At 38.4% G+C, this 26,318-nt stretch overlaps 2 protein-coding genes across 4 annotated transcripts; both read left to right on the top strand.

Annotated features, from left to right (window-relative positions):
- The first annotated feature begins 815 nt into the window (after positions 1–815).
- LOC132699655 (serine-enriched protein) lies at positions 816–7,606 on the top strand. 3 transcript variants are annotated; one of them, XM_060666495.1, is made up of 8 exons: positions 816–1,003; positions 1,155–1,385; positions 1,437–1,547; positions 1,750–1,785; positions 4,590–4,707; positions 4,765–5,070; positions 5,124–5,290; positions 5,376–7,606. In XM_060666495.1, exons 2-8 carry the CDS (start codon positions 1,155–1,157, stop codon positions 5,418–5,420), a joined length of 1,014 nt encoding a protein of 337 aa, XP_060522478.1. In that variant the 5' UTR covers positions 816–1,003; the 3' UTR covers positions 5,421–7,606. The 3 variants fall into 3 exon arrangements, with proteins under 3 accessions (XP_060522478.1, XP_060522476.1, XP_060522477.1); XM_060666493.1 differs by having other exon boundaries at positions 5,372–7,606; XM_060666494.1 differs by lacking the exon at positions 1,750–1,785 and having other exon boundaries at positions 5,372–7,606.
- Positions 7,607–13,220: 5,614 nt separating this feature from the next.
- On the top strand, positions 13,221–25,776 carry LOC132700102 (uncharacterized). Its single transcript, XM_060667222.1, has 17 exons — positions 13,221–14,405; positions 14,627–14,787; positions 14,831–15,076; positions 16,502–16,610; positions 16,660–16,814; positions 16,869–17,073; positions 17,122–17,392; positions 17,443–17,752; positions 17,801–18,022; positions 20,507–20,771; positions 22,609–22,781; positions 22,832–22,952; positions 24,417–24,559; positions 24,610–24,814; positions 24,897–25,167; positions 25,225–25,474; positions 25,527–25,776. Exons 2-17 carry the CDS (start codon positions 14,633–14,635, stop codon positions 25,756–25,758), a joined length of 3,333 nt encoding a protein of 1,110 aa, XP_060523205.1. The 5' UTR covers positions 13,221–14,405; positions 14,627–14,632; the 3' UTR covers positions 25,759–25,776.
- Positions 25,777–26,318: the final 542 nt, after the last annotated feature.

Genomic DNA, 26,318 nt, shown 5'->3' with positions numbered 1-26,318 from the left:
GTTCCTAATTCAATGCTAAAACGTATACTAGGTTGCATAGAGTTTAAATGTCTAACAAAATTTACTAGGGATTCTTGACCATCAGGTCAAATAACAAAAGTATCATCGACGTAGCGTTTCCATAATTTTAGTTTTCAACTTCAGTAAAGAGGGATTCTACGTGGAAACTAACCAGAATATCTTGTGTTCCTAATGTAATGCTTTAATGCTTTTTAATTGTTCAATGAAGTGAAAGGAATGAAGTACGAAACCATCAGTTTTCCCTGTAAGGGTTTTAATAAAGAAGCTAGATATTTTACTAGAGAATATGATCCTGGTGTAAGAATATCTTGAACCTTGACCACAGTAGCATTTCCTTTATCTGCTTTTGGGATTACGATGTCGGGAATAGATTTTAGAAATTTTAGGGCCCTTCGTTCAGGCTTTGGAATGTTAGATTTAGGAGGTTCATTCACTGAAGAAGCCAATAGGATGATTGGCGAAACTTTAGGAAGTTTGACTCAACAAAAACCGACCCAGGAGGAATCCAGAAATTTTGTAAAAAGTGCGCAGGTAATTTCTTGCGGTTTTTGGCTTATCCTCTTTAATGTGGATTTTAAAAGTCCCATCTACTAAAAGTTCATGCCAGAAAAATATTGTATATTGATAAATTTACACTTCCGTGGCTTAAAGAAGAACAATCCAAACGAGCGCACCCCGTATACAAACAAAACGCCCGCTCCGCTCGCGGCAGCAACGGTATCGCGCGTGATCGCGTCATATATTTCAAACTTCGATCGGCGTCCCGGCGCAAGCTCCACATTGTACGACGCTTCGCCCAGATTTTCATCTCGCCGCCTCGTTCAACAGTTTTCGCAGGCACCACACTCCGATGACCCGAATTTCCGGGAAAATCGACGCCATGGTGCTTCCGTCGCACTAAAGGTTCCGCAAAACACTCTCACGTTCCTTTCCATTTGGTTTCCGTTTCGTGTCGGCAGAGTAAAATATATCGCTTCAACAGGTAAAGCAAATGCACATCGTTTCCCGTCTTCCCCCGCCACCCGCTCCTCCAAGGTGATATTTCCCAAGCGGGGGAGTCTAAAATATCCAGTCCCACATTATCAAATTACTATTAAAGGAGTTTTGCGTTCGATTTCCATTTTGTGTCGTAGATGCCGGAGAGCGTGCTTCTCCCGGCTAGCTACATCACGATGGCCGAGGCCGAGCCCGACCTATCGACGTTCGAGAACAAAACAGGCCTTGCCGAGGACATGAAGTTTCTGGCATCGATGCCAGAGCTGTGCGACGTCACCTTCCTTGTGGGGGAGACGAGGGAGCCCGTTTGCGCGGTCAAAGCCGTTCTAGCGGCCCGTTCTAGGGTGTTCCACAAGATGCTCTACCAGGTCCGATCCAATGCCGCCACTTAGATGGTCAGTATGCTAGTTCTATTGCAGGCCCCGAGTCCCCAGCGCAAGAAGGAGCCCCCGCCGAGGGAGAACAAGCTGCGGTTGTTTTTGAAAAGGTCCTCGGAGCCGCTGCTGAACCTTCAAAATGCTTCGCAACAGGTAAACGAGCGATGCCGAGGTTAGGAGGTTAGGGTTCGGAAAGGAACCAATCCGCAAAGTACGGACGATTTTGCGGATCGGTTTCCGCTTTTGCGACGGTACCGTGTAAAATATTTAGACCGGGTAGATGAGAGAAATTAAACCAAACACACGTAGTTGACTGGTGGCTTTTTTAAAAACGATGATCCTTACGTACGTTTAGAGAGGCTTCACCCAACAGCTGGCCCCCATCCAAGAGGTAACGATGTCCAGGTCCTTTTCCTAAGTGCCTGCTTATTGCTTGCCTTCTCTACAACCGTAGGATTCGATACTTTCGAAGGTTTAGCGAAAGCATGACGCCAAGTTTTTTGCATATTGTTAGGTTTAGATTTCATCGCTTCTTATAGTTTTTGGTCATTTTAATAGCACCTTAGTATACATAGAACTATAGAGTTCCTAGGGACTGGTACTCTACAAACTTACCAGTCTCCATGAGGATGGGGAGATTTTCATTCCCTGTACATTGTATTCGTATACCTTTCTGTATATACCGATTTTATGGAATTATATTATTCATTATATTTTGACACCCACCTACAGAGTTAATTTTGAAAATAGAAAAAAGTATCAGTGCAAAAATTTTCTCTAATTGCTGTCAAAATGGCAGCAATAGAATGCTCTATATATTATTAGCTTAAATTATAGATCTTGAAAAGACCGTGAAAATCCAAGGACAGACGGACCGATTACATACGAAGGATCCTGGAATGGCGATATTTCCTTGCAACAGAAATAGAACACTCGCAAGAAAATGTGCAAGTTAGAAATTCTTTAAATGTAATTTGGCATCAAGATGGCGCACCTCCACATAATGTCCAACCGGTTACCGATTATCTAAATAATAAATATAGAAAACTCTTTAATGACCTGCCAACAGCCCCGACCTGAATCCTTGTGAAATTTTTTTGTGGGGATACTTAAAAAATAAAATTTATTATAATAGGCCTGAAAGTTTACAAATGATAAGAGAAAGACTTAATAACAGAGAAAACCCTGATTTTATCACCTCGTGTGTTCATAGGAAATTGAGAGGAAATATTATCCGATGTATAGAAAATAATGGAGGTTATGTGGAAAATGTTTAGCATTAATTATTAATATTTTTATTGTTTAAGTAATATTTGGAATATCTTAAGTTATTTAACTTACGCTGTAGATCTTTAGTTTTGATTAGTTGCAAAACATTGCAAACATAGGTAATATGGTTGCTGTCAAGGCAGACTTGACCATTTTTAAACAATATGGCTGTTGTCTAGAAATAATAATAATAATAACACATGAACCACATAAATTGCAAAAAATGAGATAAAAGCAATTAAAATTGTTCCAAGTTCAACCCCTATAAAATAATATACAGCAACTATTTTAAAATGATTAGTTATTATTAGTGTATATAAAAATTAAAAATTGGATAGAAAATTTTAGGACTGAACTTACTCGAAAATCTCTTGCAATTTGCTTGTTGGCTGGCCAATTCTTGTCTTTTTTTTTAAGTTTAATGGTGATAAGGCTTTTAAAGAGAAAGGAACGGTATTGTGAAGTTTGTAAACGTTATAGGAGAAGCTTCTTTGAAAAAGAGACGTCCTGTGTAGTGGTGCATAGATAAGACAACTATTTTATTTTATTTGTCAAGTAAGGAGGACTGTTATTAAAAATAATGTTGTGAAAAAATACCAAGCAGTGGAGTTTACGTCTATTCTGCATATAAAACCAATTAGCATTCTGTAGTTTGTGTGAGACTGGATCATATTTTCTTATACCATAAATTAAACGCAAACAGTTTTTTTGTACTCTTTCAATTTTATATGTGTCAGTTTTATCTAGGCATGGGCCATATAAAATTTTACAGTAGTTAAAGTAACTTAACACTAGAGAATCCGTTAATTTAATCTTTTGAGCCTCAGACAATAAATGTAACTTTGTGTTAATTCTTAGGCCAATATTTTTTGCACAATTCGTAAACTGCAAAACTCTACCACTCACTTTTTTGTTCATTTCAGACACCAAACGATCTCTATTCTTTCCAAAGAGCATAACAGATTAATTGGATTAATTATCAATCCATGACGTGCTGAAAAATCTGATAGTTCTTTTAAATCTGCATTGATCAATTTTTGAGATGTATACCAAGTACTGGGGTCAAGTGAATATAATACCTGGGTGTCATCAGCATAAAAATATGCCGTAACATTTGTCATACAGTATACAAAATTGCTAGTGTAAATTGTAAATAAAAGCGGCCCCAGTATGGAACCTCGCTTGCAAAGTTGAGCTCTCACCTCATCGATACTAACAGTAGAAAACGAAAATTTGTCAAGTACATCTGTAGGAAATACTGGTTAATATCTGAAGGTCTATTTAACCCATATTTGTAGTTTTAGATTTTATATTTAAATTTCTTAACTTTTTCCAAAGAACTTTACTATTACTTTCATTAGAGACAGATTCTAGATATCTTTTCTTTTCATTCTTAATTGCTATGTTAGTTTGATTTCGCAGTTGTTTATAACTATCCCAATGACTATTATTTTTTGTAATTTTGTCCTCTTTAAAAGCTTCATCTCTCAGTTTATTCAGACCTTTCACAGTATCTGTTAACCATGCTGTTTTTTGGCTTTTTATTTTTATAGTTCTCAAGGGAGCCAAAACCTCAAAGATATTTTTTATTAGAATATTGAAATAAAATACTTTTTGATTAAGGTTAGCAATCTGTACTATAAATCGAATGATAATTATTTTTAAACTGAAATATCTCAAAAACGGCTAAACGAAATGTCATTAAGCTATATATTTTCGAAATCAGCTTGCGGTCGTCGTTTGTTTTTTCTGACATTTGCATAATATCTTTCAAAATTAATCCTGTAGATGGGTGTCAAAATATCACGAATAGCCCTGTACATACGGGTAGATCGCACAGAATGGATTGCTTAAATTCATTATCTTCTGCATGAATTATTCCGGTCAGAATCGCGATATCACGTGACGCAAACCCAATCTCCGCAGCCTCAATCCCAACAACACCAGACCCTAATCATCGAGGAGTTCGAACCTGATGTTTTCCGCCAGCTGATCGAGTACATCCACACGGGCTGCGTCACTTTACAACCGAGGACGTTGCTTGGTGAATATAATACATTTTTGACCTGGTCCCCCAATGTTTTTCATGGATATATCTTAGGAGTGATGAACGCTGCCGACTACTACGGTCTGGACGAACTGAGACGTGCGTGCGCCGGTTTCGTCCAGTGCTGCATAAACGTGGACACTGTCTGCGCGTTGCTAGCTTCGGCGGAACGATACATCCAGTATAAGTGCACCAAGTCCCTCGTGCAAAAAGTGCTCGAGTTCGTCGACGAGCACGGCAACGAGGTGCTCAACTTGGGCTCGTTCACGCTGCTGCCTCAGCACGTGGTGAGACTAATCCTCGCCAGGGACGAGCTCCAAGCGGACGAATTCACCAAGTTCCAAGCGGCGCTGATGTGGGGTTGGTAACCGAGACCTCTGCTCCACCTCCCTATCCCCTGTCTCGATCCGCAGGAAAAAAGTACTGTGACAACAATCCCACCACCAGCTTGAAAGACGTGATCGGCAATTTCCTGGAGTACATCCAGTTCCACAAGATCCCGGCCAACGTATTGATGAGGGAGATCCATCCCCTCGGTCTGGTGCCCTACAGCATAATCATGAACGCGTTGGCGTATCAGGTGCAGTATTCGTTTGACCGTTTTGGTGGCGCGACGATTCGACATCTTCGCGTCTCGTAGTTTGACCGGATCGTTTTGCAGGCAGACCCGAACAGTGTCGACCCCGGAAAACTCTCCCCAAATCGCGTAAGGCGACAGGATCAGGGTCGTTCGATGAGCGTGCAGAGTTCGCTGGACCCCTACGGATCTAATACTACGCTGAGCTCGTCCGGCTCTAGCGAACTCGCCTCTTCCGACGGAAAACACTCCACTAGTAATTAACATAAGGCCACTGGTACACCTATCCCGTCGGCCCCGCCCCCCATACTCACGTCCGCTTCGTCGTCGCCCCAACACGCCAACGCCACGCCCCCCTCGCCGGTCCATGTCAAGGCCCCGCCCATAGTCACGGTTCAGGACGCGTCGCCGAGGTCACCGGGCAGTGGGAGTGGCCGCAGGACTCCCGGAGGGGGTAGCGTGGCGCTCGCCTCCCCCGCCCATACGTTCACGTTTACAATTATTTTGAAAAAGGTGACGCCCAAAGAGGATTATTTGTAATACAGGCTAAAAGAGCCGGCGGTTCGTATGCTGGGGTCGAACGAAGTGCTGATTTAACCGTGTGACGTCACGGGCATCGTTCGAATCGACCAATCAAAACGGTAACATTAACTACGTTTAGTTTAAAGAAACGTCCACAACAGAAGAAATTGATTTTCTTAAAATTCACTCTTCCTCCTTAATTAATCAAAACGATTGAAAAGAGATCTTAAAAAGCGGGTTTATCAAATTCAGCGTACAAATCCTTGGCTTTTCGCCTGCGAAAATCTTACGTGTTCTAGGTTAGTTTTTTCGAAAATCCGTTTCTGCGTGTCGTTACTTCGGTGTTGAAATTTACATAAAAAATATATTCGCCAGTTCGATAGGTACCTGTCAATTATTATCAGGATGACACGTAACAAACGACTGGCATTATCTTCGGAGATAAAGCGCGACGTTGTTGCGGGGCGTCCTGTAAACTACTTCTTATGATGGAATACACATTTTTCATCAGACCGTCACGTTTGCACACTTTTGACGCAAAAAGTAGTAGGAACGGGTCACTTCTACGGCCACTGTCGATTAGGTCCTGTTGACGTCACGCTATTTTCATGCTCATTGAAAATGAGCGTCGCTAAACAGTGGCAAAGGTACTCTCAAGTTAAGTCTCGGAAGGAACATAACACTCGGAGGTAACCCGTTCTTACCCATTATTAAATTTTTGTAAATTTACGGGTATCAAATCCCTTTGCGGGGAGTTGCACAGAGGAGGCATACTGCCATATTACGAGCACTCGCTGCGCACGGTGGTGAGCTCCAAAAGAAATTTAGCAAAAATAACATTTATTGAGATTGTAAAAGAAAACTACTCACCTTTTTTTAGTTAGTACAGCTAAAACTTTTTTTTTTGTTAATTAAGGTTTAAATATTTGTAAACTCGACCTTATCGCCGTGGGACGCGAGGGCGCCCTTGTTAGACGTTTCGAAGTTTTTGTGTGTATTAAAAAGTTACGTTGTTCGTTGTAACTTCTTACCCCAAACGTATCGGAATATTTCCCCGACGCCTTGCCCAAACCTTTGTTAAAGTGCCAGTGGCTTTGTGTTTGATATAATATAAATTATTTTCCTACGATATTTTCGTGTACGATATACTCACGAGCCCGGAAGACTCCGGGGCTTTGCTTATTTGTGTACGCTCTCGTACTATTGGTTGCCGTACTCTACTGATTTCATCTTAGCGTTATGTTTCCTTTGACTAGAAAGTACATTTATGCTAACTTGAACTGCGGGATGGTCCCTACTTTGCAGCGCACGACTCAATTTAGAATACGTTTTCCGTGTTTACACGAAACTTAACTAAAACCAAAAATTCTATATTATTGGATCTTGCAAAAATTACTTTCTTTACTCCCAACACTGTCTAGGGTTACAATAGCAGCTGGGGAGGACATCAAATCTGAAATTTTTCACACTCAAAATGATATAAAAGAATATTCCGTCCTATGTTTATAGCAACAGATGAAATTGTATTGACTTTTACAAAATTTCTGCTCTTGTTAAACAACACAGAATGTCGAAACTTCGATCTTCCATCTTAAGGGACCACCCGAGACGAACAAATCGTTGAAACTATAAGCTGCTTGATGTGCGATGTTATAATATGCATAACAGCTAGCCGCTACCTAGCTTTTAAAATTAAATGTAAGCATGATATTCTGCGGTATGTACTCTTTCGTTTTTGGGCAACTATATGTTACAAATACTACAAAATACGTGGGCTAAGATGTTATAAAATATGTTTATTTCTGTATACAGTTGTTTTATTCGTTACTGCAATACTTTCATCCTCCAACTCCTTGCTGCCATTAAATACCCGGTAGATTCTATCTATCTAGGTTTATTTATCTACCTATTGCAACTTCGTCTTCTTCTTTACACCTCGATTAACTAAAGACAGAATACAATACAACACAGGATGGTCCACGTCAGCAAGCTCGATTATCAACAATCAAAGCAGGAGGAATCCCGCAGATTGGTAAATAGTATTACAGTAGCCTGTAGAAGTTTCTTAAAAAAAATCTAAATTTTATTGATTACTTAAAATCAGAGACCCTTAATAACGGACAAAATATACAACGTACACTTAAAATATTTGGTTTGGCATTCTTACGAATTTTGATATACCTGTTGTTCTTCGACGTAGAATTCATTGTTCCGCGAGTTCTTAAATTCATTTATATACAATATGCAAACCTTTTTTGCATTTTCGACAGGAGAAATATGTTCTAGGAATTGGAGTAGCAACTACCAGTTTCATTAATACTCACTCAGCCAGGGACAACCTACTACTGGCGCAAATATAATTTCTTTTTTTAACTTTGTTTTATTTGAACTGGCTTAACACAGAATACACACTGTATGGGATGGTCTTCTTATATTGCATTACTGAGGTTGATAATTTCTGAAACTAATTCCCGAATTTTACTAGTGGTTAATAAAGTAACGAGTATTTTTTCCTTCTTTTGTTTTATCTTTGTAACAAAAGAAAATTACGTGGCTGAGATTATAGGAATACAAAAGACACGATCCAAATAGCCAGGAAAAATACCTGAAGGCAAGTACAGGTTAAAAATACGCTGTAGTGGCCTTCTCAAAGTACACACACAACTCTTAATCAAGACTGATGGAATCCTGTAAGTTCATAATACTCTCAAACACATCAGTTTCGCAAACTATTTACATGTTTCCAAAAAGATTTTGGGTCGTACTTGACATCCTGATTAATTCCCATTACATATGCACTGTAGCACTCACTATGTAGTGCCTTACACTGATCCCTAGAAATATAAATAATCATCAACGTTGTTAGTTTGCTTGTATTTTGTATGCGCAGTTTTTTTCATAAGAATTAAGTTCTGGAGTTCACGAGAAATTTGAAGAAATAAATAAGAACTTAAAGTTCAGATTTTTTCACAATTGTTTCGACAACAACGTGTTTTTATCAAATGTAATATTTCCAAACTACCTGCTACTATATATACCGAAAAATGACAATAAAACCTTAATTACTGTTGTGAGAATTTAAGTATGACTGTGTACATATCAGCTCAAATCACCCTTAAACACACAAAATGGCTGCATTTCAATCTTTTATACACAGACTTCTTAATACGCCGTACTCAACAGAAAATTACAACAACGAACTTAATATCATTAAACAAATTGCACTGAACAATGGCTTCAATCCCTCCATTATAGATAAAATTATAAATAAAAAACAAATCCAGACAACAGTAAACTCTATTTATCCGAAACCTGATACAGAATACGAACCATTTAAAACAATTACATACATAGGAGAACCTAGTGAAAAAGTTTCAAAACATTTGTCAAAATGTGGTTTAAAAATAACTTTCGGAACTAACAACACAATAGGAAAATTTTTAAAAAACAATAAAACGAAATATCCAAAATTTCAAAAATCAGGTGTCTATAGGTTGAAATGCGGATCTTGTCCTAAAATTTATACTGGACAAACAGGTAGATCCTTCAAGAAACGCATTAACGAACATAAAAGATCGTTTAAAAACAATAGTCTAGATTTTAATTATGCTACACAGTTAAACATAGAAAAACACATTTTTGACGACAATTTTGATGTTTTACATACAGCCACAAAAACCAGAAAATTAAATTTATTGGAAGCGATGGAGATTAACAAAATGAGACATTCAAATGTATTGCTTAACGATCAATTAGATCTAAGCACCTCTCCTTTGTTGAACTTAAATTCTCACAAGAACATTAATTAAGGTTTTATTGTTATTTTTCGGTATATATAGTAGCAGGTAGTTTGTAAATATTACATTTTATAAAGACACGTGTTGTCGAAACAATTGTCATATAAAATCTGAACTTTTAGTTCTTATTTATTTTGATAAATGGATTTTCATCAAGTAAAAGCCACCTCAGTTCAATTTTCGAAATTTGAAGACTTAGATCGCTTAACAGGAACAAACATCTCAATCGCACCATACAACATACTACAGAAATCATCGACACATCTGTCCCATGGTATACAAGACAGATAACAATTCATTACTTTAATTAAATCAAGTAAAAAAATCAAAAGAATTGCTGATTATCAGTTTTTCCCGAAAACTTCGGGACCAATCGGAATTTTCTCGATTTTGAACATCAAAATGCTGAACTGCTGAATTTGGTACATTTTGAGAAAACACCCTACAACTCTGGAACGATAACAGATATCCTTGTGCGGTTTTTACCATTATATTTTGAGTCTCAACTCAAATTTCATCCGCTCTGTACCACGCACATGTTTCAGAACTTCTTGCCCACCAAATTTTCTTCCTTTAGGAGAAAAAAAAACATTACATTACATTTGTCATTTAACAAACCATCGAAAATGAAAATAAAATTAATTCTGGAGACCCCTGACGCTATCTCGCGATGGGTTAATTAATTTTAGGCGACACCCAGGCGGAAAAGTTGGCTTAAAGGATCTTAATTAAGTTTTCACTTGATGGTCGTCGTGATAAAACCAATGGCGTCACGCAAAGGAGCTGACCAATTTGATTTCAAACTTCAAAGCGATTGGGTCAATAAATCAAAAGTATTACGCACAACGCGGCGCTTTTGGCAACTGCACCACAGCTAATTGCAACAACGCATGTATAACAAATCGCAGCGGTTATTAAAATAATCATGCATTTTCGCGTTGATGACCGGCAGATGTTCACAATTCGAAACGTTCCGGATAAAATAACCCGACGCCCGTTATAATTAGTACGTCGAAAACGTTGGCAGTGAAAAGGAAAATCGTGTCGGTGCACAAGTTAAGGTAAGAAAAAAAACGATATTTATTTGGGTGCCCCAAGGGTCACACCCGGGCCCTTTAATTTGTAGCCATTTCATCGAAAACGTATTGCTGTTGCTTTCGCGTCTTTCCAAAATGTCTATTGATAGCTGCGGCTTCAGGCAGACTTCGATAGTTGACGCCGCAGATAATGTACGTACGGTCTGTCCCAAAGTATATCGTCTTGACTTTGGACGACAATTATCGAAATAATCTGTCAAGCGGCAATAAACCGCCTGATCAGTCGGTATTGTGTATACAAAGATTAAATATTGTAAAATTACATTGACACTAATAGAAAATACGCTGTCCCTAAATATAAACGTAAGAATCTCCAATTATTAAAACATATTTCCTTCTTATAGTCTAAGAGCCAACAGAGAGAGAATTTCAGATAAGTTAGTATATGGAAAATGCTATCTCTCTCACCCTCTAGGACATTAAATGATATTCCAAATCATTTTAAGAAGGTTTCTTTTTTAATATTATTTTAATTGAGCTTTTTGACGCATGAATCCATTATTGCCAGATATTTTTATTGCTGTTTAAGCTGTGCCAAACGCTAATTTTAATTAAAAAGAATGTTTTTTCAATATATTCTAGTATGGCTGAAATCTCTATATGATGTTATTTGTATATCTAAAAACCCATAATCAATATGCCAAACAATAATTCAATTGTTGAACCTTCAGCCACACCGATCTAAAAGTGAGAAGTGATTAAAAATTAAAATTTAAATATTAAATAGATTAAAAAAGTGTAAAGAAGTTTACAAATACGTGTATATTTTAAACTTAAATGTGAAATTTTTACAGCAGGTTTACAGCTTTAATGAGAAAATATCTTAATTTATCTGAAATTAATCTCTCGTCAAGAAATTGACACTTCTAATGCAATTATTGAGCCTGAAAGTGTGGAAAATATAGAAACAAATTCAAACGTCAAACGAATTTGTTTTTTCTTTTGGAAAAGATCTCGAGCAATTTTTCATTCTATTGCAGATAATAACTTGTTACCAAACGATATCCCTTCAAAAGACGTTGATGACAATGAAAATAATAACAGTGATGAAGATGATGATGATGATTATCAAGATGCCTTCGTTTTTTGTGATACAATTATGGATTAAAAAATTTAACCTTCATTTTCACGTAATCGTTCAAAATTTTTTGTACAACAATAAATTATTATTTTGATACCGTATCAATCCACAAATTAATTCAATGGTTTTTAGTCCTTTCTCTGAAATTTATTTGGCAACTATTTCTAGACCAAGCAAAAGCGACATAACGAAAGAATTAATAACATACTCGTAAAAAATTGTTGGTGGTTGTTACGGTCGTAGCTACTTCAAAACTGAAAGCGATATATTTTGAAATACACCATACCGTTCCTTATTGAAGATTCGAAGTGTTTTCGGAGCGCGAGCATTGAAGATGCCAAGTGAGATTTTGGCGATACGTCTGCAGGATTCCAGTCGGAGTTCAACGAGCGAACGGATGATATCCCGGAATATAGTGTCATCACATTTTTCCATCCGTGAATCAATACGTGAAAAAAAAATAATAAATAGTTATTACTTACAGTAGTGGAAGTTTGTTCAAAATTATTTAAGAAATTGGTAAATATGCAAATAGCACAAAAAATCAAAATATAAGATAAGAAAAGTCGTTTATAGCAAAAATTATGTTTATAAGCAGAAAGATCCACAAAACTTCCGTTCCCCCTCTTCTGCAGATGGGCATTAGACCGAACACGCGGAGCCCGACAATTAATAATAATAATAATAGCAGGTATTTATTTATATATCTATAAACAATGAGAAATAAAGCAGTATAAGATAGGAGGGTGGCGACATTTAGCAAAACTCCTCCCCTAATGACCCAAAATGGAGAGATTTTATGAATTAATCTAAATTAACTTGATTCTATCACTGTGAAAGAGAGATTATAAAAATACGTTTATAAACATTTTAACAAAAAAAAACGCTTGCACTTGATATCATCCGAAAAGGAGTTGAAGCGTTTAGTGACGTTATAGCTGTTCAGAACGCTGACAAAGGGCAGTATGGTAGAGTGGGACAGTGTATGACGAGTGGTGCGCTGATGAATATCAGATCTTTTGAAAAGTTTTTCGAAAAGATACTTTGGCTGTTTGGACTGCACAATTTTAAAGATTAGTGTACATAAGTGGAGAAATAATCTTTGATTGATATTATAACAAAACCTTAGACAACTGTTTTGCAGCCTCTGTAGATGTTTGGTTTGGTGGCGAGGGCAGGCCAGTATACTATATTGCAGTAGGATAAAAGGAAAATAATAAGAGAGTCGCATGACCTTAGTTTGATGTCTGTATTTAAAATACTAAATATATAGAGAGTTCTTAGTTTCCCATAACTCTGAAACAATATTCATATTCTTGAGCGAGCTAGCTTTTTTTCCAAAAAATAATACCTTGGTTCGTTTCGTTCATTAGAAGAACATGGGCACAAGAAATTTTTGAAACAATTCGCAAATCAGAATTAATTTGGCTGTTGGCCAGCAGTGAGTTTTTAAACTTAAACGATAAATATTACTGCACATTATCAGCATACTGATGCGATTTCAGATATTGCAAATGGTCAGCAAGATCCGCGGTGTAGATAGAAAACAATAAGGGGCTCAATATACTACCCTGCGGACCACCCTGTGTAATAATAGAAAATGGTGAAAATGAGTCGGATAAGGATACTCTCTGACTTTGTTCACTGAAATAGCTTTGAATGAGACAAATGGCCGACTTGCTAAGACCGAAGTAATGGAGTTTAGCGCAAAGAACCTCGTGATCCAGGGCGTCGAAGGCAGTGCTGTAGTCTAGAAGTATAAGGCAGATTTCCTTTCCTTCGTCGCTACTCTAAAAAATATCATCGCTTACCTTTCAAAATCCACGCTGTGTTGAAGGGATAACTTCGAACCGCAAGAAATACTCATTAAGCTGCCCATCCATCATCTTTCCCATAATTTTTGAAAGCACTTGTCGGCCGAAAACTTGACAGTTCACTTGCAGTAGTGACCAAAATAGTTATGTGCCTTAGCACATTATTAAGTGTTATGTAATTTATCATTTATCTTTATCTGTCTTATGGCTCTACCGACCCTCATCTAGTCTGACAAAAGACAAACTCCCTTAGGTAACCATGAAATCTTGAGGTGGCATACTTGTGCAAGTATATATTATTACTTTTATCAATGTCAACAGCCGCCCTACTTTCAATTGACGAAGATTTTCTTAGAAATCCCAAATGAGAACGCATGCGTCAACCCGAACACTCAAAATTTTCCCGCGCCAACCCGAACACCTCCGAACATTCACGAAACTTCGAAAAATTCCCGCCAAAAGTGTCTTAGAACCGGCACTACTGCAATCAGTGTTTTTTTTATACTATGATAAGTTTGAGCTTTTTCCCCGTGTATCAAGAACATTTTTTTATGTAGAAACAATTAACTAGACAAAAAATATGTGATAAGGTAATTTCCTGATGCGACGCCAATGCAGGCCCGCCTGTTGATTTCGCAAAAATAAGGGTGCAGCGGATGGCCATGCTCTTCCCAATTAATTACCCCTAATTGCTGACAGATACATATCAGTCGCGTTTCAACGACTCCCACCGGTAGTCCTTGCAGGTTATTTGACCTGGTAATACGTTACAAAACCTGTGATTAGTATTCGGCATTGCTTGCTCCGGTAAGTATGCAATTTTTTAAAGGTCTCGCTAAATCCTACTAATTTTATCGGTTTTTTCAAAATTTGGTTACCTCTCGGCGCGCCACTGGATTCAATTATTTTAATCTAATCGGGGTAGGCTAATTCCTCTTTAATGTATGCGTTATGCGTCATATTTGATGGCACATTTAAATTAATAAAAAGAGAATAAAGTACTATTTGAAACCAAAACAATCTGACAGGTGAATATGACGGCGGAATGTAAATGCGGTACTCTGGCGCCAGCGAAGCAGACGCCCCCTACCTTTTGGAAACAAATCCGGAACTACTTCAGGCAGTACTGCAACTGTACCAGCATCCACGGCTTCCGATACTTCGGCGAGAAGCGCACCTACTTCGAAAGGTAAGCCATCAGCAAAATTGATCCCGGCTGATGGTTTTTTTAGGACTTGGTGGTTCGTCGTCTTCAGCTTGGCGTTCGCGGTTTGCGTGTACCTCATCAGAGCGATTTACATAAAATGGGAACGCACCCCAGTCATTGTCAGCTTCGCAACTAGCGAAACTCCGATCTACACGATACCGTTTCCGGCGGTGACGATATGTCCGGAATCGAAAACCGCTCAGTCCGTCTACAACCATTCCTACATCCTCAACAAGTTGACGTTTGGCAACGGGACTCTGACAGAAAAAGAGTTAGTTCCCCCAAGTTTAACTTGCAGTCTAATCTATAGAAGTTTCCAACACCATCACATGGTGCCTGAATCTGAACGAGTTCTGGGAAGTTGAGTCAGATTACTTCTTAACTTATGTCACGCCCAGTTAGGTGGAAGGTCGTTGAAGTACCACTTGGGAGGGCAGCGCCAAAATTTCCCGGCCTGAATATGAAAGAATCAAAGTAGAGTAACAATTTTTTATTATTTTCCAATAATATCACCCTTAATTTCAATACACTTATTACATCTCTTTATTAACAACTTCGTCGTTAAACCGCCTTCCACGTAAGTCTTTATTCAAATATCCAAACAAATAATAGTCGCTGGGGGCCATATCTGGACTATAGGGAGGATGATCTATCTGTTGGAACCCAGTCTCTAAAATGATAGCTTGTGCAACACCAGCAGTATGGACACGCGCATTTTCATGGAAAAGACGCACGCTTCTGGTCATTTTTCCTCAACGTTTTACACGTATGCAGTCTCGCAATTTATATAATAATGTTGCGTAATATTTACCATTGACAGTGGCATTAGTTTCTTTAAATTCTATCAAAAAATTCCTGCACAATCCCAAAAGATCGTGGCCATCACCTTTTTTTCTTGGATGGCAGACTCTGAATTTTCTCGGAGGTGCTTCCTCCTTACGACGTCACTCCATTGATTCTTTTTTCGATAGAGGGTCATAATAGAGAACCATTGTTTCATCTCCCGTCACAATAGTTTCTATCACAGGCTTCGGTTCCGACCCACAGAGTTCCAAAAAAGACCGCCCACCCTCGACACGGCGTTGTTTTTGAATAGCCTATAGGTTTTTAGGAACCCATCTTGCATTAACCTTATGCATACCTAAATGATCATGCAGGATTCGACGAACACTTGTATCGGAAAGCTTAGTAACTTTTGAGATTTCGTTGACCTTTAAACGTCGATCACTCAATACAACCCCTTCCACAATCGCAACAATATCTTCCGTTATGACCTCCACTGGTCGAGTCATCTTCCTGCCCCATTCGAAAACGTTTTGCCCTACAGAATACGAAGGAGGACTTTGGCCTTACACACCATCCATCCTTTCTTTAATAATTTTTGATGCTAACCCTTCTTTTGTGAAAAACTTTATGACTGCTCTATACTGAATTGCGTTACGTGCGACATTTTGTTTAAAATGCTGTCAATAAAAAACTATTTGACGCAAGACTTATACATATTTAAAAGAAGGCAAAGTTTTATCGTGATACTGGAGCTGCATCTATGTCATGCCGTGAAATTTTGGCGCTAACCTCGTAACATCACCCAAATAGTAATCAGATGCAAGTATAGAATTTGCATATGGAGAAGTGATTTTTCATCCTTGCCCTTCGTTGAACATTTAAAGGTAAAGATATCACGGCCTTTTTCTAGGAACCAAAACGCCTTGTACATGAACTTGTTATGCGACATGGACCTCGCCGATCACCTCAACGTTACCGAAGACTATTTCACCGACGAAATACTCGATTTCCTATCCACGGTAGAAATCGCCGTTAACGAAAACCGTGCTCTAACTGTGAGTCTTGCAGAGCACCCAACACAGGAGGAACGAAACCTTGTTCGGGTGCATTTGGATGGGAAGAGAGGTGGACTGCCGCGAAATATTCATCCCCATCCTTACCGATGAAGGAGTATGTTACTCCTTTAATATGTTGGATCGCGAGCACATCTTCCGCGACAACGTGTAAGTCGTAGAGCATATAATACATCGATTTAATGCCACGCTGACGATTTGTAGGCTACACTTTCAGGACTTTATGAAAACGCGATTTGAAGGCAACCTCTCGTGGACCCTAGACGACGGCTACCCCGAAGACGCCGGCTTGGAGAGCTACCCCAGACGAGCATTGTTCGCAGGGGCCAAAAACTCGCTGACGATTGTGTTGATCACTTGGAAAGACGATATCGATTACACTTGCAAGGAATCACTGCAGGGATATAGGGTAAATAGGTGCGTCATCATAGACGATGGTATGCTAGGAGTGTTTTAGGTGATCTTGCACACTCCGATGCGAATCCCGAGACCAAGTCAGGAGTACTTCAGGGTACCCTTGAACGAAGTAGTCCTGGGTTCGATTCAACCGAACATGATCACCACTTCGGAGAGCGTGAAGGTGTTCAATCCGCGCCGTAGAGAGTGTTACTTTCCTTCGGAAAGGCACCTGCGCTACTTCAAGATATACACGCAGCTGAATTGTCATCTGGAATGCCTGACGAATTTCACTCTATCCCGTTGCGGATGCGTCAACTTCTACATGCCGAGTAAGCACGTCCAAGAGGAAGAGGAACAGTCGTGAAGGTGCGTTTTTCAGGGGAGAACGGAACTTCGCTGTGTGGTGCTGAAAAAAGGGACTGCATGGAGGAAGCCGAACAAATTCTGCAAACGAGGAACCTGCTCAGGAGGCTTCAGGAAGCCCATAAACCGAGGAGCGCGCTGTTCAAAAGAAAAGCCAAGGGAAACGGAAAAACTCGGCCCAGGAAGAATAAGGTCGACTTCTCCTGCGACTGTATGCCGATCTGTACGGACTTGACGTACAATGTGGAGACTTCGCAGTCCAACTGGGACTGGTTCAAAATGTACAGCGTGCTTAATAATGGCACCCCGATTTTTGGGGAGGAAGAGTAGGTTCTGAATAACGGGGACTATCTATTATTACGGTTCGTTTTCAGGGTGTATATGTCAAAACTGACGCTGTATTTTAAGACGTCGCAGTTTGTAACGTCCAAGAGGCACGAACTCTACGGACCTACGGATTTTCTAGCGAATTTTGGCGGCCTTTTGGGCCTCTTTACCGGATTCTCAGTGCTGTCATTGATGGAGATATTTTATTTTCTCACAGTGAGATTGTGCTGCAACGTGAGGCTTTACGGGATATGGTCCGGTCCAGATGATTAAAACCTTTCCTCCTATTTCGCTATTTTTGTTTTATTCGATGTTTCAATTTGGAAGTGTAATAAGTTGGTTATGAACCAATATGCGTATAAAGTTTGATTCTGCTGTTGTACCCAAACCTCAGAATGGACAGAAGATTAGACAATGAGAATTTCTGTAAAGCATTTAAATTTCGTTGTTCTCATTCTGTTTTTTTCTTGTTTAGTGTTCACTATCATCATATTTATTGCGTAGCTAGTTTATAGCCTTTTTCAAAAAAATATATAAAATTATACAAAAGTCTATTTTGTTATAATCTGTTATGTTAAGCTTTAATTTAGAAATTAACGTAAAGAAACGTGGTGAGCGCCACCGCGTTCCTTTGCAGTTTGGCACATTTACAAAACTCAATAACAAAATTCTCGATACTAAAGATTTTGATTATCATCCCATTGAAATCCTCTATGACGCAAAAGATAGCAGGAAACAGATTATTAGAATTAAAATGTCGCAGATGGATCCGCCACATTTACAAAACAAAATCATTTTAGACAGAAGTGCTTAAGTAAATAGCAGTTATCATTATTTTATTGTTTACTAATTTGCTACATTTTTGTCTGTAGGTTGAAGGAACTGTTTAGTGGTTGAAATTAATAACTATTTTTCATTACGATCTTTCTAATATATCACTAAATTAAACGCAGTAGCGGATGTCCCATTTTGAAGTATCTTCTTTATTGTCAAAGATAGAGAATTCTATTTAATTAAGGAGGAACACGCGTTTGACTCATAATTCGAAAAGAGAAAGTGTGGAAAAAGAATCTTTTCCACTGCATTCTGCACGGAAAAAAGTCTAAATCAATATATAGGATGGTTTACGTAGATCTCCTGGTGGACGTATATCAAGAAGAAATTAATTTAATATACTAAATCTTGGTATATGAGTAGCTAGTACACTTTTAAAAAACATTTTCGAATTTACAGGGTGTGTCATGTTGTCGTGCTTTATTATTTTAATGGGACACCCTGTATGCGAAGATATATTTGATATTTTCTGTAAAAAATGTCAGACGCAGTAGTTTCTTTTGAATTTAATTACTTTCACCAGCTGTCTACGGCTGTCTACAACCGTCCTTGAACACTTTCTAAAGCTATACAGAGTGTACTCAATAATGGTAACTTTTTGATTGATGTTATTTTTTTCTCAAATGGAACACGCTTTAATTTTTGAATTTAAGAACTTTGAAATTCAGATCTGCATCTATTCCTAGCTATTTTTTAGATTTTTGTTTGATGGAAATTAGTGTGATATGCCATTAGAAAAAATTACAAACATATGAAACATTGAACATAATTATTACAATAAATATTACATATGACCGCCGTTTAGGGAATTTTGAAATATTTTCTTCAATATGAGATCTTGTAGGCATTCAAATTTGTCTTGGTTCTAGTGCATTGAAAGCTGCATAGTCAGTTCTTGGCAGTTGTTTATCTGTATTCGATTGCACACTAAATTTTTGATGTGACCACATAGAAAAAAATCCAAAGCCAACAGGATGATTGGCTAAATGTCAGCAAGTTTGATTTTTCGGAAAGTTTTGGGTACGGGTACGACGTTCTACGTCTTTCCAGAGATTTCCAATGGGGTTAAGATCGGGCGATTGTGCTGCCCACTGCAAAACTCACACGTTAATTTCCCAAAATCTCTGTTGAATAACTCTTGAAAAGTGTTTTGAAATAAAAATTGAATATTTTGTATTTTTGTATTCTTCCCAAAACTAACAGCTTTTTAGCTAGACGTCTACTAAATAGCTTTCCATTTACTAACAATCTGTGTACTGTTTCATCTTCCAAAGATCAATTGGAGCAATTCTTTTGATGCGTCGGTCTGTTGTTTTCTGTGGCCTTCCCAATTTTGACAATTTCTCTATACTTTTAAACTATTTTAGGTACACTGTGCCTGGGTAACACAAACTGTCTCGAACTTTGTCTTTGGAAATTGGACTAACCACAGAGATTTTACTCCAGCAAAAACCCTTCAAACTAACCAAAACTAAATACAAAAAAAATCATTTGCTTTGTTATTAAAAATTGTTGCGATACTCATAGCCTACTTTGTAGTTATAAAATTTATTTCTCCAAGTGTTTCTCTACTTTTGTCCAATAGAGTATATACTCATCCCAAAATTTGGAACATTAACATAGGACATCTGTATTAAAAACAAACAAAAATGAAAAATCACCCTATAACTCAAAAATTAAGGAGTGTTGAAGATACTTAGAATGATAATAATAAATTAAGAAATCTCTGTAGAAGCAAATGTAGCGCTCAATCGGGTATTTTAGAGCCCGAATCCATGATCGCACAAATAATGAAATAAAAAAATTAACTAAAAATCCCACAAGCCGACACGCGACGTCTATACCTAAAATGCAAATTTGCGCCCACTTCATTGCGCTAATTGCCTGTAAATACGACTTAGCAATCCCCCGGGAAACTAATTGCTGCATATAGAGACCGCACCCTCTGCATATGATACTCGTGTTTCAGAAGCAGCGGATAACAAAAGACGCCCGAAGTCGGCCATGACAGGTGATTTCCGGACCAGACGCTGGCAATTGGTTTGGGCGAATTTGCTCTGTTTCAGAGGCGAAGGAACCGCGGAAATATTGCGGGCACCTGCGCGACTACTTCCGAGGGTATTGCGACCGGACGAGCATCCACGGCTTCAAGTATTTCGGAGAAAGAAGGACCTATTTCGAAAAGTAAGCTAATCCGATCGAGTCATTCGCATTCGCTATTGAATATTAGCTATAGTCGGTCGTAATCTTCATCGTGTTTGATTGACGGAGCCTCCCCAATAAAACTTTAACGATGTTTTTATTGTGCGACCAAAAATATATAGTCCAGACCTTCGCAGGACCGTGGTAAAACTTTTTTAGCCATCCGGCGGCTAAAAATATAATAAAAAATAAATAAAAAAAAATCGATCTAGAAACCATGTAAGTTATCCAGACATTCTCATAAAGACTCTTATTATTATTGTTATCGGTCTCAGATATCTCTACTTTGCAGGTATTGGTGATGCGATATTGGTAGAGACGAGCTTTGTCTTAACTTACTTCACCTAAACTCAAAAATTTTCGAACAATGTGACGTGTCTGGAGTATTATAGCTTTTTGTGATACATCAAAGATGTTATTCTGTATGTCTAGTTTCTCCAGATTTTTTTGGAAAATTTTTGTAACAATACCCTCCGTTAACATAACCTATGGACATATAACTACTTCTTTAAGACGCCAGATATGTTTTAGCTGGATAGTCAGGTCTTCACATTTTCGAACTTTCCAGTCTCCGTAGATCTCAAATCAATGATTGATCTGCTCTGTTGTGAGCGACCGTTGTACCTGTACAACCAGTATTACTACATTTCCTACATTGATCAATGGTGTTGATTTTCAATATATGTTTTTCATAATTTCTAGTTCAAATTAACTTGTCTTGAATTGCCAGCATAAAGCACTCATTTTCATTATAAAGATAGCCCTTATAAAGCCACTCTAGTGATGATATTTTGTCGATTAATGTGTTTTCGAGGGTTAGTGGGCATTTACCATGAAGTGTTTTTCCTTCCAGGTTTGTATTTCCAGATGTAGTGTTGTTGTTGTATCGGTTACTATTGACAAACTTAAGACGAGTGGTATGAAATTTTTATCAGCATTTCTCATAGACTGGATGATAAGATCTGTCTGCAAATTTTGCTTATATTTACCTTACCTTCTTTTCTAGGGATATGCAGCCGCGATGTTGATGAGTTGGAGTGTAAACATCTGAATTTTGTTAATATCTGGCGAGTTGTTCTAAGCCTTCCAAGTCAGTTTTGGACCATTTAACTATTCCAAAGGAATATGTGAGTATAGGTATCGCCCAACTATTAATTGCGGCGATGACGTTTTCGCCGGTTAGTTTGGTGTTCGACACTTTTTGTATTTTTCAGTAAATTGGGGAATGGTCTATATATATAAAGAGCCGGGTTCTAGGTCTGCGATGCTTTCGAAAGCTTCTTCTTTTTCATCTGGCGGTTCAAGTTTTCCTTTCATGACGTCTTAGTATCGTCAGTGAATGTCAGTCAGTCAATTTTGATCGATTTTCTGCATACATTTTTTGTGGCTTCTATCCTATCTGGGTTTCAGTCAGAAGGGTTGACAATGGGTTAAGTGCCAGTAGGAACTACATGGATGTAAGGGAGTTGCCTTGGAAAAAAATCCCTCTTTTGATATTGATTATACTCAGCTTATAATATGCATTTTATTTTATTTCCAAACATCTCAACAATCAGTCATGTGGGGCGGGGCTTTTTTGTAGTCAATGTAACACACGTAGAGATGACGTGTATTATTATTATTATTATTATTATTATTATTATTATTACTTAATCCAATCCAAACTTTACAAAATACTCCACAAATTAGAGTTAGAGTTTTCCTGCTCAGCTAAACGAATCGATTATACGGACTTTGGTTTTGCAGGATTTGGTGGTTTATTACTTTTGGTCTAGTGTTTACCGGCTGCGTGTTTCTAATCAAACGCATCTACTTGAAGTGGGAAATGAGTCCGGTAATAGTCAGCTTCGCCACCACAGAGACGCAGATCTACACGATACCGTTCCCAGCGGTTACGATATGCTCAGAGTCCAAGTCCATAGCAGAGCTCTACAATCACTCTGCAATCATCAATAAGGTCTTGGTTAGGAACGAAACTTTGAACGAAACTGAGTGAGTACGCTCTGGTCGATCAGGATGTGGCTCTGAGGTTTTCTTCGCAGGATGCGTCACTTCCTGCACATGTCTCTCGTGTGCGACGCCTACGTCGACGCCATCCTCAGCAGGCTGAACATCACCAACGAGGCGAATGTCTCAGAGGACTTTTTCAGGTTTCTAGACAAGGTATCAGATTGACGTATCTAAATCCAAATAAAAACACAACGCGTTGTAGCCGGGTAGTAGGTAAAGGATAAAAAAAATTATCCAATGGTTTTGCTAAATATGATATAATAGAATATATATAACGAATAATATGGTAAATTTCTGCAGTTCTTAATTACATTTATCTAATAGTAGTAAACCAAAATCACATCACAAGAAAAAAGAAACTGGAAAACCAGTCCAGTCTTATGTATGAACATATCAACATAAATACATAAACAGAAAATAAGAATAGTGTACTGTAACTCGTGCTTAGATTTCGTAAGCTCTTCAACAAAATCACTCTAGCCTCATTTTTTACTGAAGTAAATACTGTTCCGCAATTGTCTGAATTTGTCTGCACGTATTTTTAGATTTACATGAAAACATTTTAATTACTCTCTAAAATACAATAAGTCATACTCTAGAATATAGTCATACGAAAAGACTACTCCATTGGTGACGTCACTAGGTACGCGGAGACAAGACAAGACAATATGTAATGTTTCTTCCTGCGTGTAACATTCATTGTGTTAGAGAGTCATCTTATTCGATTTTTCAAAGGCGTTTGACACCACTGATCACAAATTCATGTTACCTATACTTAAATACTATGGGTTTGACAATTCAGCTCTAAATTTATCGAAATTATATTTAGATGGCATTTCTCAGAGTATATAAGCGTTTGATGCGGGTTTTAATTATAGTTTATTACTTATTGGGTTAACTATTTGAAGCGGAACTTGTAATATTTAAAATTAGGGAAACAACACCCTACACCACTATAAACTCAGTATGAATCATCAACTCGCGACATCTGGAATTTTTGAATTTGCAGCTGAGTGACAGCACGACCGCATTTAAAGCCATCCATAAGATATCAAAACCAAAGTCTTGTGCGTGCTTACGCTTTCAAGATATCTTATGGACATCTTAAAAATATGATACAAAATCCAACTTCTAGTATGATATCTTATGCGCACCCTACCAACGAAGACCTCTTATAAGTCACTCCACAATGAGCTGAAAATGTTAAAATAAGATTTAAATATCATAAGCTGAAGAAAGAATTCCATACCTTATGGATCTTATGCCTGCAAAATTATAACATCTTATGGACGTCTTGAAGAAAAGGTTTTTAAGGAGTATTTTATCAGTCTGCAGACGTTCATACATAAGCAAGAGTTAAAATAAATGTCTGTAGGACTTTACATGCTGCCCGGTCTTATTTTACGTGTTACTGCTCCCAGGTTATGCTGAAAACTTCTTACTTGTAACATTTGTGCTGGAAGTTTAACAAAAATCTCAAAGCATGCACAGTCCAATGCTGCTGACTAAAGTTTGTGGGAATAAAGTCCACAATTTTGGTATTTGCTATTAAATTTTACATTTGGAATTGTATGTTCTGATTTGGATATAGTATTTTATGTATGTTGCGGTGTTTAGAACGAAATGAGTTTCTTCGTCGACTGCGAATGGATGGGTTACCCGAGACCATGCGAAGAACTCTTCACGCCCATATTCACCGACGAAGGGCTGTGTTACGCGTTCAACATGCTCGATCGCGACGAGATTTTCAAGAAGAACGTGTTGGTGAAGAAACTCGAGTGTAATATTGGTTCCTAATTTTTTTTCGTAGGGTTCACTATAAAAATTTTATGGTCAACGCCAAAAGACCCAACGAAACCGGTTGGGTTCTAGACGAAGGTTATTTCAGCAAAGACATCCACGCATATCCCAGAAGGGCACTTTATTCTGGTACTAATTATGGGCTGGCCATTAACCTCGCCCATCCGAAAGATCTCGTAGGTCATTCCTGCAAGCATTATCAGGAAGGATACAAGGTATTATTTTACAATTATTTTACAAGCCCACATGTCTATTATTCCTCTGGGTGCGGCAATAAAATTGATTGCGATATTTCAGATTTCCCTTCACATCCCGACCAGGGCACCCAGAGTTAGTGAATCTCACTTCATGGTACCTCTTAACCGGAAGGTACTGGTCGCAGTGGTACCCAATATGATTACCACGACAGACACGGTCAAGCAGTATCCCCCCGAGCGTCGCGAATGTTACTTCCCCTCCGAAAGAAACTTGAAGTACTTCAAGATTTACACCCAGCTGAACTGCCAGCTCGAATGTTTGACAAACATCACGCTGGGCACTTGCAAATGCGTCAGCTTTTACATGCCGAGTAAGCTTTAATTTCCAGCTAGCGAGTTTAAAGAAACGAAAGGAGGGAGTTTTTTAGGAGAGAACGGCACCCAAATATGCGGCGTGAATAGGAAACGCTGTATGAGAGCCGTGGAGAATATCCTCCAAGTGATCAGCTTGCACAAGAAGATCAACGAGAAGACAAAAAAGTATAATCGGACAGAGAGCTACTTCAATTGTAACTGCATCCCTACGTGTACTGATCTGACCTACAACATGGAAGTCTCTCAGTCAGGCTGGGACTGGAAGAGTCTTTATCAACCAAGCCGACCATTTGCGGCGGACGAGTGAGAATCACAGAGGAAGATTCGACAACGTCTACCTCGTTAATGTTTGCAGGAATTTCATGTCGCGACTCTTGATTTACTTCAAGTCTCCGCAGTTTGTGACGTCAGAGAGGCACGAGCTCTATGGCCCGGCGGATTTTATCGCGAATTTTGGAGGACTGTTGGGCCTCTTCACGGGTTTCTCCATGCTGTCGCTGATGGAGATACTGTACTTCTTGACGGTGAGGTTGTGCTGCAACGTCCGGCTGTACGGTAGATGGTCGGGACCAGAGGGCCAAGTTTAAATCTAGTATTTCGGTCGCTTGGACGAAAAGTGACACCAATCAAAAACTGTAACTACGCTATTTACAGTTTTAAAATTATTCGCAAAATTTTTTCTGTTTTTAAATTTTGTTTTGTGTCATAATATTACGTGTGAAACGCTAAGTCGATGATACTTGTGTTATTTGGCCTCATGGTCAAGAGTCCCTAGTAGATTTTCTTAGACATTTAAACTCTATACACCATCAATAGAGAATCAGACTAACATTAGGTCATTGTGTTTACAGAATACCTGCGCACACAGACCGATATCTTAATCCATTGTCCCATCACCATCCGGCCCAAAAATCATCGGTTATCAACTTTCTTGTTTACAGAGCCCGTAAAACTATCTCAGTCCGAATCACAGAACCTAGAATTAAAACACCTCACCTCTCTTCTCTCCAATAATTTCAACATTTAAGATATTAAGCGTTCCATCACAAAATACGCTTCACCACAACCATCCAATAGCAATGAGGCCGAAAGCATTCCCACACTTGCCACTGTTGTCCTTCCTTACATTCAAAACATCACTGACTAC

The sequence above is a fragment of the Cylas formicarius genome, unplaced genomic scaffold, assembly GCF_029955315.1.
Source record: "Cylas formicarius isolate icCylForm1 unplaced genomic scaffold, icCylForm1.1 PGA_scaffold_3__17_contigs__length_32017465, whole genome shotgun sequence".
In the NCBI taxonomy this organism is placed as follows: domain Eukaryota; kingdom Metazoa; phylum Arthropoda; class Insecta; order Coleoptera; family Brentidae; genus Cylas; species Cylas formicarius.
This window is presented reverse-complemented; position numbering and strand designations above follow the sequence as displayed.